An 18966-nucleotide genomic window follows, 5' to 3' on the forward strand; every position below is an offset into this window, starting at 1 on the left:
ACAGTAGTGCTGCTTCCCCCGCGGCCGTCTGTGCGGTACTGATGCCTTACACAGGCGGCACACAGCTGCTGCACGTGTGTCACACGGACGTGTCACACAGACACAGATAGCTCCGGTACCATGTTTACCGGTACCGGAAATATCAGGACGTGTGAAACCGGCCTTATGCCATTTTGCATTAATTCCTGAAAAGCACCTGAACAGTTAATAAACTAACAAATGGTGCTGATGTAAAGCAGACATGTGGGAAATGTTATTTATTAATGTTTTCTGTGGTATGATTATCTGGATTAAAGGGATAATCATTCAAAGTTTGAAAATTGCTTTTTTTTTTTACATTTTAGTCAAATTTCTGATATTTTTTATAAATTAACACAAAACATATCGACCTAAATTTACCTTTATCATAAATTATAATGTTCCACAAAAAACAATCTCAAATTCACTGGGATTTGTTGAAGCGTTATTACCACATAAAGTAACACCAGTCAGATTTCAAAAATGTATAAATAAATATAAATAAATCAAAGAATAAATGAATTTATGAATGGATTTATTGTCTATTGCTCATATAGTAACAACAGGAGAACTGTCCAGAGATCACTTACATCACATCATAGCGGACACAGACGTGTGCAAGGACAATATATTATTATTATTATTATTATAATATATGAAACCAATGGGCTACGTCCCCACAATGAGTTTTTGGCTCATTTTTGCTGAGCCAAAACCGCAGCATCTTCCAGTTCCATCACAGTGGATAAGATTTATAGAAATCTCCTGCCCACTGTTCTTCTTTTGTACACAGCGTAAACTGACCGGCATTGCGGGTTTCAAATCTGCAGCGTGTCAATTTTTCTTATGGGTACACTGAGTTTTCTGGGCGGAATTTCCCCATAGACTTGCATTAGTTGAGGAAATTCCTCATGTAAAAAACACACATGTATATTTAGCACGTGTAATCTGCACCTAAGTGTGTCAATAAAGTTTTGTAAAAAAAAAAAAAAAAAAACAGGAAGTATCAAAAACAAAGCAGCTTTATTTAAAGCATGACGCACTAGAGACAAAAAACGCGGCATCAAAAACGCAATAAAAAACGCACGTAGCCTACTTTAAATAATAGGTGCAGGAATGGTGAAAAAATCATGTGACATCAAAAAAGGAACCAAAAGCTCATCGTGGGACATGGCCTTAGGGTCGAATTCCCTGAGGTTTTTATGCGTTTCCGCAGTGGAAATAAACTATAAACACGTGTGTGTATTTTAGCTGCACCTAATGCAGTCAATGGGGAAATTCTGTATGGGAAATTTAGCGTACCTGCAAGAGTAATTGACACGCTGTGAATTTACGCAGCGTTAGGAAAAAGCACAGCGGTCAGGAGATTTCTATAAATCCCATCTACTTTTCTGAAACTGTAAGGCGCAGAATAAAAAACGCACCAAAAGCGCATTGTGGGAACGTAGCTTTACCTCTTGGGCCCCCGTGCGGCTACACAGCTGGCACCAATGGTGTGTCTGCCCTGCATCATTGAATCATTGCTAGATCTCTGATCTATCATACACATTTCTCCATGTAGTTGACTTCAGTCTCTAAATCCACATCCTGAATGACTGAAGGAACACTGCATGCAGAACCCTCCATCCCTCTACTACAGGTGCCCTAGACCTGCTGAGGCTGTGCCCCTTCTGTGCCCTAGATGGCAGCAGAGAGCCTTCATCCGGCCCATTGCAACAACCTAAAGTGAAGCAAGAGAAGAAAGGAAGGAGAGGTCTGAATCCTGGAGATCTGCGCTTTCCTTGGATTTTTGGGGTCGTTCTGTGGGCTCGCTGCTCAGGGTTTGGGATTAGGGAGAAGGATTGCCGCTTTGCTCCTGTGGAGGTGCTGCTGAATGAGGCATTGGAGATACTGCTGCTGCACAGGGATCTCTAGCACTGCAGGTGCTGAATCTCCAGGCAGCTGAGAAAGTGCAGCTACGCCTTAAGGAGCTGTCCAGCACTGCTCCTCCTGAGGTAGTGAGTGACCCCTCTCACCATGGGCTGCTGCACTGGACGCTGCACACTGATCTTCATCTGCACCTTACAGATGGTGAGTAATGCCCACCCAGGCACTTTTCTATGAAGCCCCTGATGATCAGGGAACTTGCATGTCATTTCCTAATATTTGTGCCTCTCAATCCTGGCTGCAATGTGCTGCAGTGTTGTATTACTCTGCCCAGTATAGTGTGTGACATGCTGAGGAATGGAAGACCATCCTGCACCATGATTAATGCAATGCTGAGGTACTGGCTCTAATCTGGCCACAGAAGTGGTGTTGGCTTCCAGGAGGAGGTTTGACACTTCCATGTGACTATTCACAGAGATTAGAACTACAACCTCTGCATAAAATCCACAAAATGACCTGGATCCGTGCCCCTATTCTGTCTGTAAAGCTGCCCATACTCATTAAAGTGTGGCAAAGTCCAGCGGCCAACCATCTTACCGGTACCAACATATTGGCTTCATTGTCCATCAGAGACACCCAGTGATTCCACAGACGCACACGTGTAAGGAGAAAATACTTCTCCACTCATTGTTACCAAAGCATGGTCATTCTAGTCCATGGCATTCCACCATAACCTCAAAATCATGGACAAAAATGCCAATTTTTGGTTATTTTCCGACAGCCGTCATCGTCTTGGCTCATGGATTGTATAGAAAATCTTATCTTTTGCCCGTTGAGCATTATGTGAATTTAATGTCCTGTATGGGCATCTTAAGGGCAGAAATGTGGGTTATTGTGATTAACACTATGATTGCTATGCTGGGTGTGGAAACCCTTCATTCCCTGTCTGTACCTGGTCTGTCTGCTCTGCCAGGTCTGTCTACTGAAGTGTATGTACATGGTCCATTGTGTCAGAGCTGGAGGATGCAGCTGCCAGGGAAGGAGCTGTCACTTTTCTAATTGTGTTGTATCATTGTCTTTATGTTAACCTAACAGTTTGCATAAATGTAACAATAAAGGGATATGTCATTTTTTTCTCCTATTGCTGCTCACGGCTGCATTGTGTGTAGGTCGCACTAGAATAGTCCTGAAATTGCTTTATAATTGTGCGACCGTTCATTTACCTAAATGGGAATGAGGAAGATATGTACGATGATTCACTGACATAGTCACAATGTGTTTAGGGGCTTTGTGTTTATTTTGTAGCAGTGATGGCTCTGTTACATTGTACAACTTCCGCTAGTTCTGGCCACCTTCATTTATCTGCCATCTAATGAATATGTCATTGAGCGTAACCAGATTATATTAGCCGTGTAATTTAGGACACAACCATATGGTGTTAGGGCTATGTATGTTAGATTTGTCCAAACTTTTTACTTTTTTTCTCTCAAATTGAACAAAAAGCGTTGTAGATGTTAAACACTGATTTTCACAAAAGGTCTTGCATTTCTGTGTATTGATGAATTTAATGTTTTATGAACTAATGAAGTTGAGTTGGTGAGCGTTCATTTGCAGACACTTTCGTATTAAAAGGGTTCTCCAGTCAAAAGATAAATGTAACAGTTGGCATCCAAAGAGTTAAAATAATATAAAAAACATACTCATCCATATATGCTTGTCTCCCCATTACAGCACTGCCACTTCAGTAATGTTATTATTATTATTATTTATTATTATAGGGTCATTTATTCCATGGCGCTTTACAAGTGAGGAGGGGTATACATAATAAAAACAAGTACAATAATCTTGAACAATACAAGTCATAACTGGTACAGGAGGAGAGAGGACCCTGCCCGCGAGGGCTCACAATCTACAAGGGATGGGTGAGGATACAGGAGGTGAGGGTAGAGCTGGTCATGCAGCGGTTTGGTCGATCGGTGGTTACTGCAGGTTGTAGGCTTGTCGGAAGAGGTGGGTCTTCAGGTTCTTTTTGAAGGTTTTGATGGTAGGTGAGAGTCTAATATGTTGTGGTAGAGAGTTCCAGAGTAGGGGTGATACGCGAGAGAAATCTTGTATACGATTGTGGGAAGAGGAGATAAGAGGGGAGTAGAGAAGGAGATCTTGTGAGGATCGGAGGTTGCGTGCAGGAAAGTACCGGGAGAGGAGGTCACAGATGTATGGAGGAGACAGGTTGTGGATGGCTTTGTACGTCATGGTTAGGGTTTTGTACTGGAGTCTCTGGGCAATGGGGAGCCAGTGAAGGGATTGACAGAGGGGAGGGTCCGGGGAATAGCGGGAGGACAGGTGGATTAGTCGGGAAGCACAGTTTAGAATAGATTGGAGTTGTGTGAGAGTGTTAGAGGGGAGGCCACAGAGCAGGAGGTTGCAGTAGTCAAGGCGGGAGATAATGAGGATATGGACTAGGGTTCTTGCAGATTATTGGTTGAGGAATGTCTGCCAGGCTTGAAGCATTGACATCACCAACCACCAGTGACCTAACATCTGTGGATGCAGTTTGACCAATCCTGACCCTGCAGCCGTGGCGACAATGAGAGGTCACTGGTGGTCAGTGGTTTCATCGCACCCAACCAGGTGGAGATGGCTGGAGTAGGTAACCATGCTTGAGGGTGAGTACACCTGTAATGCTTTAACACCCTGTCTGCCCAATGCTGAATTTACATTTCGACCTGAAAGCCTCTTTAATTCAGAAATATCCTGATAAGCTTCCATAACAAGGCTTCTTAAAGAGATATTCTCAAGTTATTAAATTGCTTTAATTAGCCTAAAAAGAAGCAACATTGACTTTTTCTATCTGTCGTCATTCTTCTGCAATGACAGTTTTTATATTTCACAGTACACAGCTAATTTTTATGGAGCCTGGCCATTACTGCCTGCCCAGACCTTGGCTGACAGAGTGCAGTAGCTACAATTCAAGGCGTGAGATTAACTCCTAACATACTATATCTCTCCAGCCCATTAATTTCTACACAGCAGTTAGCTGCTTATCTCTTTCTCAGCTCCTGACTAGCTGCTGTTATAAATATTGAAAAATCACCAGCCAACAGCATTGACTTTTCCCAGAGCAAGTCTCCTAAACACAGCTCTCACTGAGCCATGTGCTTGTTCTAATAGCTGAATGTGTTACAACACATCCTGTGCTTTATAATGATACAAAAGCCACCCACAGTTCTGCTCACCAGAACTGACACTCAAGGAGGAAAGCCCGCCTTGCCTGAAACCAGGAAGTAAGGAGACTGTAGCTCTGAGCTGCTCAAGAGACAACTTGAGAATACCCCTTTAAACCACACTCAGGTTTGGCACGTAGACATTTATAATTTAAGCTGGGAACCATAAGATATGTTGGCATGCAGCTAAATTGCATTAGGACAACAGTTATAGCAATGGACAAGAGACCTTCAGTAATCCCAACTCAATAAAAAAAGGATTGGAATACACTTTATTCACATTTTATTGAAAAATTCTTTCCAGCGTTAATTCTGTTTTGAATCTCCCACTATTCCAGCATCCAAAGTCCAGTGGTTCTTTGTATCTTTATGATAATGTGCTACATAGACACGTGATAGTTGCAGCCAATCAATGTCTTTATGTACCTCAAATACTGACATCACTGTTGCAATTAATACTTGACTGCAGCAGGTATTGGTACAGCACAATAGTGCTTAAGGGTAGATCCTAATGAGAGCACTTTACCCGCAATCCTGGAGTACTGTTGTAATGTATAAGGATAGTATATGCCCTTTTTAAACCAATTCATATCCAAAAATGAGTGTTACAAGTTGACTAGCTTTGAAAATAGATTGCGATACTCTGTCTGGAGATGTATATAATATGTGTCCAAATGGCCACTTACTTCTGATGGGAATTACAGCCTGTTCAGGGTTTGGCTAAGACGTCAACACAGTGCACTGAGTTTGTATTTGTGGATATTGGAGTCGCTAACAAAATTTGCAGAAAGATAAAAGTGACCATGTCGGCATGTACACATTTATATATTGTGTTTGTGTCTTATACCATTGAAGAGGAAACTGCTACAGAACTGCACGGATGATTGAAGAAGCACAAACAGGGCTTACAAGTTCAGTTTTGCCGCACATGAAGGGGTAATCAGAAGTCCACGTTGTTTTATATGTAACCATTTGATGTGGATGCTCTGTGGTCAGACAGCTGCAATGATGCCATATCTGTCTTCTTGGTCTATTTATTGGAAGGTCCCTGCCTGTTAGGACTCCCTCCCCATCAGAAATCACACCTTTCTCCAGGTCCAGAAAGCACTTTGTGGTGATCTTTATAAAGAAGAGTAGGATTTTGATGACCATACTGCCTACTTTACCTTGTATTCTTATGGAAGGCAGCACTTACAAATCCCACAGACCTTTTCATGTTCTGTCCAGCTCAGTGATTAATACCTTGTACCGTAACTCTGACTTACTGCATTGAACTATAAAGCAAGGTCATGATATTTTAGAGGCAAACTGTAGATTTATACTCTTTTACTTGAGGTCATCTGAGTTCTAGCTGGAAAGTGCTTATTGCAAATCACATCCACTTTTTTAGCATCATTAAGAAAGATTTATTCTTCTTCCACCCACAGCAGGACTTGTCTTGGTATAACTAGAGTAATGGACTTAGGGGTCATTTACTAAACACGTACAATATAAAATACAACCTTTTGTTATAATATATCTTGCAATATATCTTACAATTAACTATGATTTCCTTAATTTTTGGCATATATGCTCCTATATTAATAAACTACATTAGTTAAAATTACATTCTTGTGTATGGAAATTCTTCCTATACCTTTTCCTGGCTTCTATTCTGCATGCTTGTGATATATCTGCATACTCTTTCTTGATATTCTTTAGCTTAATTTATTCAGTTTTACCTTTATCTGTTTTGAGCTGCTTGCTGATTTTATTATGGTTTTATCCATCCTAACTACTATAATTTGATCCATGTACTAATGCGTATACAATGGATATATATAGAGTCTACACAACCCTGCTAAAATGCCAAGTTTTCATCATGGAAGAAAAATCATACCTAGAAGAATCATTTCAGAACTTTTTCCATTTTTAATGTCACCAATAATCTGTACAATTCAATTGAACACAATAAACTGAAATCCTTTCAGGGGGAAAAAGAAAAATGACTAAAATAATGTGTTTTTGCATATATATATTCACACCCTTAAACAGCTTTTTAGCAGAGGCTTGATGTTTGTTTTAAGCAAATTAACTGATATTTGGAACTATTCATAATTGCCTCCACCTTGACTGAATCCCTAGTTCCAGGTGCCAAAAAACAGCATCAACACATAATGCTGCCTCCACCATGCTTCACTGTGGGTTTGGTGTTCTTTTGTTGATGTGCATTGTTGGCTTTCCCCAAACATACCTTTTGGAAATATTACCAAAAAGTTCAATCTTAGTTTCATCATACCATAATATGGTTTACCACATGTTTTTGGCAAACTTGATGTAGGTTTTGGCAAAACATAGCTGGATTAGATGGGTGAATAAATTTGAGTAGAATTGCATTACAAAAATATGCATGAACCAAAATGTGAATTTTTTGTAATTTGTTTATACATAGATTAAGCAAAATGGGCCATTGGCCAGCAATTTCTGAACTGTAAAAGTTCATCAGAATGTTAAAAAAAAAATCCTTATATGCACCTCACTACTAACCTTTCTGGCCTCTCTGCTTCTCACCGTCACTATTCTGGTCCTTATTGCATCTTCAGATCACTATCATATATGCTGAAATACTTTGCCTTTTTACTCTGGACCAGGAATTCTAGGTTTGATAGGGCCAAGAGGGTTCTGCTCATGCATTCCTTAAGGTCAGGGGCCACACCGAGATGTCATTACAAAATGCTAATTTTTTGCAATTCACTTCCGTGCAGATTCAGCAGAATAGTGTTCACTGGCCAGCATTTTTCTGATCATAAAAGAACATAATGTAAAAAAATAATAAAAACACTTAAACTTACCTCACTGCTCACCTCTCTAGCCCCTCCCTTTTATCGTCCGCTCCTCTCTTCATCTTTAAATTCCATACCTATAACCCATTTCCTGCCTAGTATGAGAGATTTCACCATGAGCGTCAGCAATTTGAAGATGTGGCAAGCACCAGAGAGGTAATGATGAGGAGCCCTAGAGGTAAGTAGTGAAGTGGTTTTAAAGATTTATTTTTATTTTTTACATCTTACGTTTATTATGCTCTGGTGTCTGGAACGACCTCAGGCCATAATAAGGGATATTGAATCGCTGAGAATAACTTCCCCAGGAATCAAAATTTCCAGGAAAAAAATGTATGAACAAGCGAATTCGCATTTTGCCTGATCTGCTCATCTCTAATTGCCATGTTTGGGTGTTTTTCTTTGGAAGAAAAGGCTCATCTAACCAGAACATATTTTCCCATATGCATTTGGTAGACTTAATGAAGGTTTTGGCAAAACATAGAAGGGCTTGGATGTTTTTCTTTTTAAGAAAAGGCTTCCATCTTGCCACCCTACCCCACAGGCAACTTCTTTAATGTTGCTGTACGTCTCTTCACAGCCTCCCTGACCAATTATCTTCTTGTCTTTTCATCAGTTTTGAGGGACATCCACTTCCAGGTAATGTCACTGTTGAGCTATATTTAAGCCATTTTTTTATGACCGTCTTAACAATGTTCCTTGGTATATCTAACTACCGTATTTTTCGGACTATAAGACGCACCGGACTATAACACGCAAATAGGTTTTAGAGGTGAAAACTAGAAAAATATTTTTTCGCAAAAAATGTGGTCAATCCTGTACTAATATTCCCTATCCTGGTATATATGGTCCCCTCATCCCCATCTTGGTATGCATGGCCCCCCTCATCCCCATCCTGGTATGCATGGCCCCCCTCATCTCCATCCTGGTATGTATGGCCCCCCTCATCCCCATCCTGGTATGCATGGCCCCCCTCATCCCTATCCTGGTATGCAAGGCCCCTTCATCTCTACCCTGGTATGCATGTCCCCCTCATCCCTATTCAGGTATGCATAGCCTCTTCATCCCTATCCTGGTATGCATGGCCCTCATTCTCATCCTGGTATGCATGGCCTTCTCATCCCTATCCTGGTCTGCATGGCTCCTCATCTCTATCCTGGTCTGCATGGCTCCTCATCCCCATCCTGGTATGCATGGTCCACTCATCTCCATCCTGGTATGCATGGCCTTCTCATCCTGATCCAAATATTAGATCAAACTGGAATATGCAGTGATTTTTTCCTTTGACTAACTCGATCGATGGAAACAAATTTGAAATGTGCGTGGCCTCTTAGAATAACATTGGTCCAAGTGCGAACTGATGTTTTGTCAGATCGCACTCAGATCGATAATGTGGTGGTGTGATCGAGCCCTAAAGATGAATAAGGCTATGTGCACACGTAGGAAATGTGGTGCAGAATTTTCTGCATTAAATCTGCATCTGCAGATTTGATGCAGTTTCTGTGCAGTTTCTATGCAGTTTCTGTGCAGTTTCTATGCAGTTTCTGTGCAGTTTCTGTGCAGTTTCTGTGCAGTTTCTATGCAGTTTCTGTGCAGTACAATGTAAATCAATGTGAAAAAAAAAGCTGTGCACATGGTGCAGAAAAATCTGCGCAGAAACGCTGCAGAACTGCACAAAAGAAGCGACGTGCACTTCTTTGAAATCTGCAGCGTTTCTGCGCAGATTTTTCTGCACCATGTGCACAGCTTTTTTTTCACATTGATTTACATTGTAGTGTAAATCACAGTGCAGTTCTGCAGCGTTTCTGCACTAAATCTGCATCGTGTGCACTTAAGTTCCAAAATGAGTCCTCTTGGTATGTTTTTTTACATGAAAAAATCCTGGCATTTTAACATGGATGTATAGACTTTATATATCCTCTATTTGAACATCCATTCACATATTAGGCTGCATTCACACGTTGCGGCTACATTGCATTTTTGTTGCCACAATTATGGTGATATCACAACATGTTGCCGCGATTTTCCAAAATTGCATCAAAAACATTGTAGTTGCACCATTATAAATAAAAGGAGTATCCTGAGAACAATGCTGCAGGTTGAAGAGAGAAGAGAGAAAATAAGGTTCCAAAGTTGCAGAAAAAGTAGCTTGCTTTTTTCCCCAAATATTCCTTTATCAAATAGTTACCACTTGGTTATTACTTTTGCAGATTCAAGTATGTAATTAATGTATTTATTAGACCAAAAGCTCTTTTACGGCAGGACATAATTAGGCAATGATTGATACTACCAGGTCTGTAAACCACACATGGTTATTAGTTTCCAGGTAGTTATAAAAGACATGGAAAAGTTGTATTAAAATGTGTGAGATAGGGAAAAATTATATAGATTTTATATTTTCAGAAAAATAATTATTTGCTATATGGTGCTAAAAATTGGAGTAGACCCCCATGCTGTTGGCATAGGCAAATGTTAGCAGTAGATTTGGCTTCACTGTTGGGTTGTTCAGTGACTTTAATCAAAACTGTCATAGGATGCCACATCAATTCACTGAGAAGTCGAAACCTGTAGGCACAATACTAGACAAAGGGGAGAATTTGTAAGACTAGCGTCTTGCCAGAAACGTGAAGCTGTCTCTGATGGAATACTGATTAAGGCTGAGTGGGCAGGCTAGTACCGAGGAGATCGTGACTAGTCCTTGCTACAGCACTGACCATTTGACCACTGTAAGAAGCAGCTCATAATCATTTTAAAAAACAATTTTCTTATTAGTCTTCATCATTTAACCTGTGGCGTGTTTAGGCCCATTTTATCAAACCAGTGGTGTAACTTGTAGCTTGTGGATTGTTTTAAAAAATGTCCAACTTGGTCAATTATGACAGGTCATTAATACTATTGATCATCTTGTATGGGCCAAAGAGACCTTTTAACCCTCCTAAGCTCTAGTGTCAGGGTGCAACTGCGACCCCTGCACCCACTATTTGTATGTCCCTGGACAATGGACTATTACATAATGCTTCTTTTTAGGTATCTTAATGGCATTGTCAGGTTCCTTTCTCCTGTAAGTTGTAAGTTGGGGCCTTCCGACTTGTTTTCCAGTACATCACAGTGATGCTCCGTTTGATTATGATCTGGCGTACTTAGTGGCCAAGTTAACAATTTGTCCTCTTTATTGATGTTCCTGAATAATACATGCAATGTGGCAGGGCACATTATTCTACAGAAAGAAGCCCTTTATTTATGGAATACTAATATGATGGGGTACACTTGGTCTGCAACAATGTTTAGGTGGATGATATATGTAAGGCCACATGTACACATTGAGTATTTGGTGATTTTTTTACCTCAGTATTTGTAAGCCAAAACCGGGAGTGGGTGAAAAATACAGAAATGGTGACGTCTTTCTCCTGAATGTTTCACTCCTGATTTTGGCTTACAAATACTGAGATAAAATACTGACCAAATAGTGAATGTGTGCACGTGGCCTAAGAGTGCCATCCACAAGGAAGTCAGGAGCCAAGATTTCACAGTAAAACATTTCCCAGAGCATCATACTGCCTCTCCTGCATCACCTTCTTCTCCTAGTGCGTCCTGTTGCCATCTTTTCCCTAGATAAGAGGAATACATGCACATGGCCCTCTGCTCTACTGCATGTAATAATGTAAAAGAACGCCTGACTCTTCAGACCAGGCCTCCTTCTTCCTACTGTACAAGCAAGCTGTAGCACACTGTCTATTCATGCCTTAACTTTTTCACCAATTTGTTCTGCAGTTATTCTCGTCTGTATAGCAAGGCATGTCCTTTGTTATAGTCACGCAGAAGAGGTTGTCCACCTTTGGGGACATTTTTTTTTTTTTACTTATATGCATGTAATGAGTGCTAAAAATCATTTTAGCAATTGGGTTTCATTAAAAATTTTGCACAGTTTAGTTTTTACAGTATTTTTGTTTTTGATCGATATAGTCTGTTCGCCATAAATTAGCAAACTAGAACTGGATCTTATAAATACACTGGTAAAAGAGTTGCAAAATCCATGTCAGATGGCCACAGTGGGCATACTGACAAAATCCCAGTAAACTAATTCTGCAGCCAGCAATAGAATCATTTTTTTTAATGAAATCCAATTGAAAAAAGTGATTTTTTTTTTTATCCCCAATTACAAGTACTTAAGGAAAAATTTCTCCCAAATGATGGAAACCCCTTAATTTTGCCCATTTGTCTTTCCTTCAACACATTAATTTCAAGAACTGATTGTTCACTTACTGTCTAATATACTCACCCCTTGTATTGTAATCAATTAATCCATGTTAGGGTAAGTCCACACTAGGCAAATTTTCAGCCTTTTTGTCTGCAGCAAAATCTAATCTCTTGGCAGGAAAGAAGCTGCAGAAAAAAAGCATGTTTTCCTTGTTTTTTCTTGCTTCATTTTTTGCAGAGGTTTTTGGAATCCTAGATTTGTCTCTTGGGCATGCTGATAAAATTTATTGTCGAAAAAAGCCCTATTCTATAGAATCAAGTTTTGGCACAAAAAGTGAAGCAAAAACATACCTGCTTTTTTGGTGCGTTTTTTCACAACCCATTTATTTCAATGAGTGAAAAACCCTCTAAAAACAGTGACAGAGGTGACATGCTACATTGTGCAAAAAACATGCAAAGCACAAAATCCCGATGACAAAAGACAATGTGTGTGGATGAGATATCTGAAATCTCATAGGCTTTGCTGGTACTGTAAAATGAAGATGAAAATTTGCATTAAAAAAACGCTGCAAAAACGCCTCATGTGAACTAAGCCTTATGGTTCTTTCCATCTGTCAGTGGTTGGGGTATAATATTACAGCAATCACAGACTACTTTTGGAAAATCCCTACTTCCAGGACAATTTCCTAGTCAATCAATTAACTAGCAATTGTTGGACACTTCAGTGCCTTGTTAAGGCTCACAGAACACCCTAATGTAGCCCTTTTCATATTTTGTTCCTATCAAGCTCTATGAGTGATATAACGTACTGTAATTCTAACTAATGCATTGTATATTGACTCTACCATTGTTTTTTCCCATGGTTGTCCTGGGTAAATACAGGTGCTTCTCACAAAATTAGAATATCATCAAAAAGTTAATTTATGTCAGTTCTTCAATACAAAAAGTGAAACTCATATATTATATAGAGTCATTACAAACAGAGTAATCTATTTCAAGTGTTTATATGTGTTAGTATTGATGATTATGGCTTACAGCCAATGAAAACCCAAAAGTCATTATCTCAGTAAATTAGAATAATTAACAAAAAACACCTGCAGAGGCTTCCTACGCATTTACAAAGGTCCCTTAGTCTGCTTCAGTAGTCTCCACAATATTGGGGAAGACTGCTGACTTGAGAGATGTCCAGAAGGCAGTCATTGACACACTCCACAAGGAGGGTAAGTCACAAAAGGTCATTGCTAAGGAATCTGGCTGTTCACAGAGTGCTGTATCCAAGCATATTAATGTAATTGAGTGGAAGGAAAAAGTGTGGTGGAAAAAGGTGCACAAACAACCGGGATAACTGCAGCCTTGAAAGGACTGTTAAGAAAAGGCGATTCAAAAATTTGGGGGAGATGCACAAGGAGTGGACTGCTGCTGGAGTCTTTGCTTCAAGAGCCACCACACACAGACGTATCCAGGACATGGGCTACAAGTGTCACATCCCTTGTGTCAATCCACTCATGACCAATAGACAATGCCAGAAGCATCTTTCCTGGGCCAAGGAGAAAAAGAACTGGACTGTTGCTCAGTGGTCCAAGGTGTTGTTTTCAGATGAAAGTAAATTTTGCATTTCATTTGGAAATCAAGGTCCCAGAGTCTGGAGGAAGAGTGGAGAGGCCACAATCCAGGCTGCTTGAGGTCTAGTGTGAAGTTTCCACAATCAGTGATGGTTTGAGGAGCCATGTCATCTGCTGGTGTAGGTCCACAGTGTTTTATCAAGACCAAAGTCAGCGCAGCCATCTACCAGGAAATTTTAGAGCACTTCATGCTTTCCTCTGCCGTCAAGCTTTTTGGAGATTGAAATTTAATTCTCAGCAGGACTTGGCACCTGTCCACACTGCCAAAAGTACCAATACCTGGTTTAAAAACAACAGTATCACTGTGCTTGATTGGCCAGCAAACTCGCCTGACCTTACCCCTATAGTCCATAGAAAATCTATGGGGTATTGTCAAGAGGAAGATGAGAGGCACCAGATCCAACAATGCAGATAAACGGAAGTCTGCTATCAAAGCAACCTGGGCTTCCATAACACCTCAGCAGTGCCACAGGCTGATCACCTCCATGCCATCCTGCATTGATCCAGTAATTGATGCAAAAGGAGCCCGGACCAAGTATTGAGTACATTTACTGAACATAAATTTCAGTAGGCCAACATTTTGTATTTTAAAATCATTTTTCAAGCTGGTGTTAGGCTACGTTCACATTTGCGTTGTGCGCCGTAGCGTCGGCGCCGCAACGCACAACGCAAACAAAAACGCAGCAAAACGCATGCACAACACTGCGTTTTGCGCCGCATGCGTCCTTTTTGTCATTGATTTTTGACGCAGCAAAAATGCAACTTGCTGCGTCCTCTGCGCCCAGACGCGGGCGCCGCAGGGACGCATGCGGCGCAAAACGCAAGTGCGATTCATGTCCATGCGCCCCCATGTTAAATATAGGGGCGCATGACGCATGCGGCGACGCTGCGGCGCCCGACGCTGCGGCGCACACCGCAAATGTGAACGTAGCCTTAGAAAGTATTCTAATTTACTGAGAAAAAGACTTTTGGGTTTTCATTGGTTGTAAGCCATGATCATCAACATTAACAGAAATAAACACTTGAAGTAGATCACTTTGTAATGACTCTATGTAATATATGAGTTTCACTTTTTGCATTGAAGAACTGAAATAAATTAACTTTTTGATGATATTCTAATTTTGTGAGAAGCACCTGTCCATCAGCATTTCACCTATAACTGTATGTTATTTCTGCACATTTTCTTCTGTTTCGTGTGTATATCAGCATTTGATGATATATTTCTTAATATTTACTTCCATTTGCTGAACAATTTGTAGTGATAGAACTAACATATGCATGTGTAATTTATTGTGATAATGACTGAAATATTGTAAACCTGCTACATGAATATTTATGTCTTCAGCCAAATGGAAGTGCAGTGCTGATCAGGACATAGATATTACGGCACAGCGGGCTCTAAACCAGCTACCGTCACTCATTACATTGTCACCATCTGTTTCCTGAAATGTGCCGCGACATCAGACATGTAAAATCTTAAATGCAGATAATGAATGTTCCTCTAAAAAAAAAATATTCACATTGACAGGGTGCATGAGGATAATGACATAACTGATGGGCTTTGAAAATGGTGCAAATTAACTAGTCATCACAAGAATGAAAGCTGGATCTCTAGTACCATATAACGAAGGCAGCTACACTAATAAGGCCGAACCTCTATGGAGCCATGCAACATGTAGATTAAGGATATTTTGCCAAGCTAGAGTAAAGATACCTATCTGCTTTCAGGGGATAAGCTTACCTTCCTAGACCAATGTTTAACCCCTTAGTGACCGAGCCAATTTTTACAATTCTGACCACTATCACCTTATGAGGTTATAACTCTGGAACGCTTCAACGGATTCCACTGATTCTGAGACTGTTTTTTCATGACATATTGTACTTCATGTTAGTGGTAACATTTCTTCGATATGAATTATGTTTATTTATGAAAAAAACAGAAATTTGTCAAAAATTTTGAAACTTTTCCAATTTTTAAACTTTTAATTTTTGTGCCCTTAAATCAGAGAAATATATCACACAAAATAGGATAGGTAAAAAATAACATTTACCACATGCCAACTTTACATCAGCACAATTTTGGAGACATAATTTTTTTGCTAAGACGTTATAAGGGTTAAAAGTTGACCAGCGATTTGTCATTTTTCCAACACCATTTTTTTAGGGACCACTTTCCGTTTGAAGCGAGTTTAGGGGATCAATATGACAGAAAATACCCAAAAGTGACACCATTCTTAAAACTGCACATCTCAAGGTTCTCAAAACCACATTCAAGAAGTTTATTAACCCTTCAGGTGCTTCACGAGAACAAAAACAACGTGGAAGGAAAAAATGAACATTTTACTTTTTTCACAAAAAATGTACTTTAGAGACAAACTTTTTTATTTTCTCAAGAGTATCAGGAGAAGATGGACCACAAAATTTGTTGTGCAATTTCTCTAGAATGCGCCAATACCCCATATTTGAGGGAAAACCACTGTTTGGGCACATGGCAGGGCTCAGAAGGGAGGGAGCACCGTTTGACCTTTGGAATGCAAAATTGTCTGGAATCAATGGCGGGCACCACGTCACGTTTAGGAGATAACCAAACAGAAGAAAAAAGGTCATGTCCATATAAGTGGGAGCACCACAACCATATGTCAAAAAATTCAAGAAAATCAAAAAGGTAAGGCTTTTATTGATAAACAAAACAGCAAATAATGCACACAGACAACACAATTAAAAACATTTAAAAGTGCAAAATGCAACACAGAAGAACACTGCAGTCATCTCCTAGTATAGGGAGGATGACAAACCACATCCCTACTTGATGCTATTTTTGTCCCTGAGGAAGCCGCCACAGCTGCGGCGATACGCGTGGGTTTGCACCCCACATCCTTTTCCCTCTCCTCCGTTGCTCTGTTTTTTTTTATTGTAAGCGTTTGCATGACCAACATCTGCTATGCCTTTTTTGGGATTTATGGGGCATATGCACACCTCTACCTGGGTACAGACCTTTACCCAGGCACAGACCACCATTGTGCTTATCTTTGTTTATTAGATGTCTGCTGATACCTTCTTTGCTTTGGCACACCCAGTGGTAATGTGGTACTGTGATACAAAGGGGCCCTGTACACATGTGCCTCTGTTTTGCTCATGTCATGTTTTCAGAGTGTACCATTGATTGACTGTTTATATTTTCAATCATCAAGTGCTCTTGGCTCTATTATCCCAGTCCAAGTTATTGCACCTTATATTTATTAGTTTTGGAGAGGGTAGGGATATGGTTTGTCATCCTCCCTATACTAGGAGATGACTGCAGTGTTCTTCTGTCTTGCATTTTGCACTTTTAAATGTTTTTAATTGTGTTGTCTGTGTGCATTGTTATTTGCTGTTTTGTTTATCAATAAAAGCCTTACCTTTTTGATTTTCTTGAATTTTTTGACATATGGTTGTGGTGCTCCCACTTATATGGACATGACCTTTTTTCTTCTGTTTGGTTATCTCCTAGTGCTTTACTGTCCATGGTGAGCCCCAATTTCTTATAATTAGTGGTGCCCTCCGCCTCCTTGAATTTATACACCACGTCACGTTTGATGTACCTAAACAGTGGAAACCCCCAATTCTAACTCCAACCCTAACACAGCCCTAACCCCAACCCTAACCTCAACACACGCCTAACCCTAATAGCAACCCTAACCCTTACCACAACTCTAACCAAAACATCACCCTAACCCCAACATCACAACCCGAATCCTAACACAACCCTAATCCTCGCTCCAATCCCAACCCTAACCCTATTCCCAACTCTAACCCTAGCCCAACCCTAACCCTAGCTCTAACCTCAACCCCAACCCTAACCCTAGCCCAACCCTAATCCTAACTGCAAAGAATGGAAAAAAAATATTTTTTTATTTTATTATTTTTACCTAACTACGGAGGTGACAAAGGGGGGTTTGATTTTACTATTTTTTTATTTTGATCACTGTGATAGGGTCTATCACCTGATTTAAATGAACCAATAAGAAAATCTCCTATTATTGCCGGGTACTGGCTGGCAGATCTCAGCAGGCGCACTTCTCATGTTCCCTGCCATTTTCTTCCAGGAAGTTGACATTGAGGGACAGAGTCGGAGGGTGTGGCGATGGCGGAGGTAGCGGGGGGACTTTGGGGACCCAATTTTTCTCTCCTTTGGTATGCTAGATCATATCAGAGAAGAGAGAAATGAATTGAAAATCTGACTTTTTTTTGGCGATCGTTGTTATTTGGTGAATAACGGCAATCACGAGACTGGTGATGGTAAAACCGACCAAATCATGTTGTCCGGGGTTTCAGCTACCCCCATTAGCCAAGACCATGGATATTTTCTGACACTGGAGGGCGCTATACCCTTATTTCTCAGCGCCATTAAAAAGCGGCACTGAGGAATAAGGCCCCTTAACTGCCGCCGTTAAAAGGCATATCGGCTGTCAATAAGGGGTCAAAAAAGACAGATATTCATGAAGCAGAAGCTGCTATGCAAATGCCAACTGCCCTATGTGAGAGTCAATCAGAATATCAGACTAAATCCTGGAAACCCATTCTCAAGAAATTTTGTACCCATAAATTGTAATGTTACATTCTTCAAGAAATCATATAAACCCTTCTTGAATGTATTCAATGAATCAACCATCATAACACGGTATGGCCAAGAGTCCTATAGTCTCATGGCTCTTGCAGTAAAGAACCTGTAATGATTGTGAAAACTTCTTTCCTTTAGATGTAGAGTATTCCCTCATGTCATCTTTGCAGGCCTAGGTGTAAGTCCTGCTGCTTACTCCTTTCAGATGTATGTGATTTCTCCGAAGACAGGAAAATGAAGCCAGCACTAATTGGCCTCAGGGATTGCGAGACAATGTCACATGATCCCCGGGAGATCTAGTGCCAATACTGCTGGAATTGTGCCTGCATCGGAGGTGAATAGAGGTGTCATTATTTTGCCTGGAGGAACATAGGGATTCAGAAGGGGTTGTCTGAGTAGTAGACAAGCTCTTTAAGCTGAGGGAGTCTGTAAGCTTGGATCAGTAATTTTTATTACCTACTGAACTCCTAACTCTAGAAATATTTGGCATAGAATTATATAGAATGAGCAAACAGCTCATTACCAAAGAACTCTAAGAAGGTTGTGGTTCGAGCTCCTTGACTTATGATCTTCTGCCATGTACCTATCACAGAAACAGTAATGTATAGCTAGATTTCTTA

At 40.3% G+C, this 18966-nt stretch overlaps 1 protein-coding gene across 1 annotated transcript in view; it reads left to right on the forward strand.

Annotated features, from left to right (window-relative positions):
* The first annotated feature begins 1732 nt into the window (after positions 1–1732).
* NKAIN3 (sodium/potassium transporting ATPase interacting 3) overlaps positions 1733–18966 on the forward strand; it is an 864598-nt gene continuing 847364 nt past the window's right edge. Inside the window, exon 1 of the mRNA XM_077270570.1 lies at positions 1733–2088. Coding sequence (XP_077126685.1) covers positions 2035–2088 — 54 coding nt within the window. The 5' untranslated portion in view covers positions 1733–2034. The remainder of the gene's footprint in view (positions 2089–18966) is intronic.

Source organism: Ranitomeya variabilis, chromosome 6 (assembly GCF_051348905.1).
Source record: "Ranitomeya variabilis isolate aRanVar5 chromosome 6, aRanVar5.hap1, whole genome shotgun sequence".
Classification (NCBI taxonomy): Eukaryota; Metazoa; Chordata; class Amphibia; order Anura; family Dendrobatidae; genus Ranitomeya; species Ranitomeya variabilis.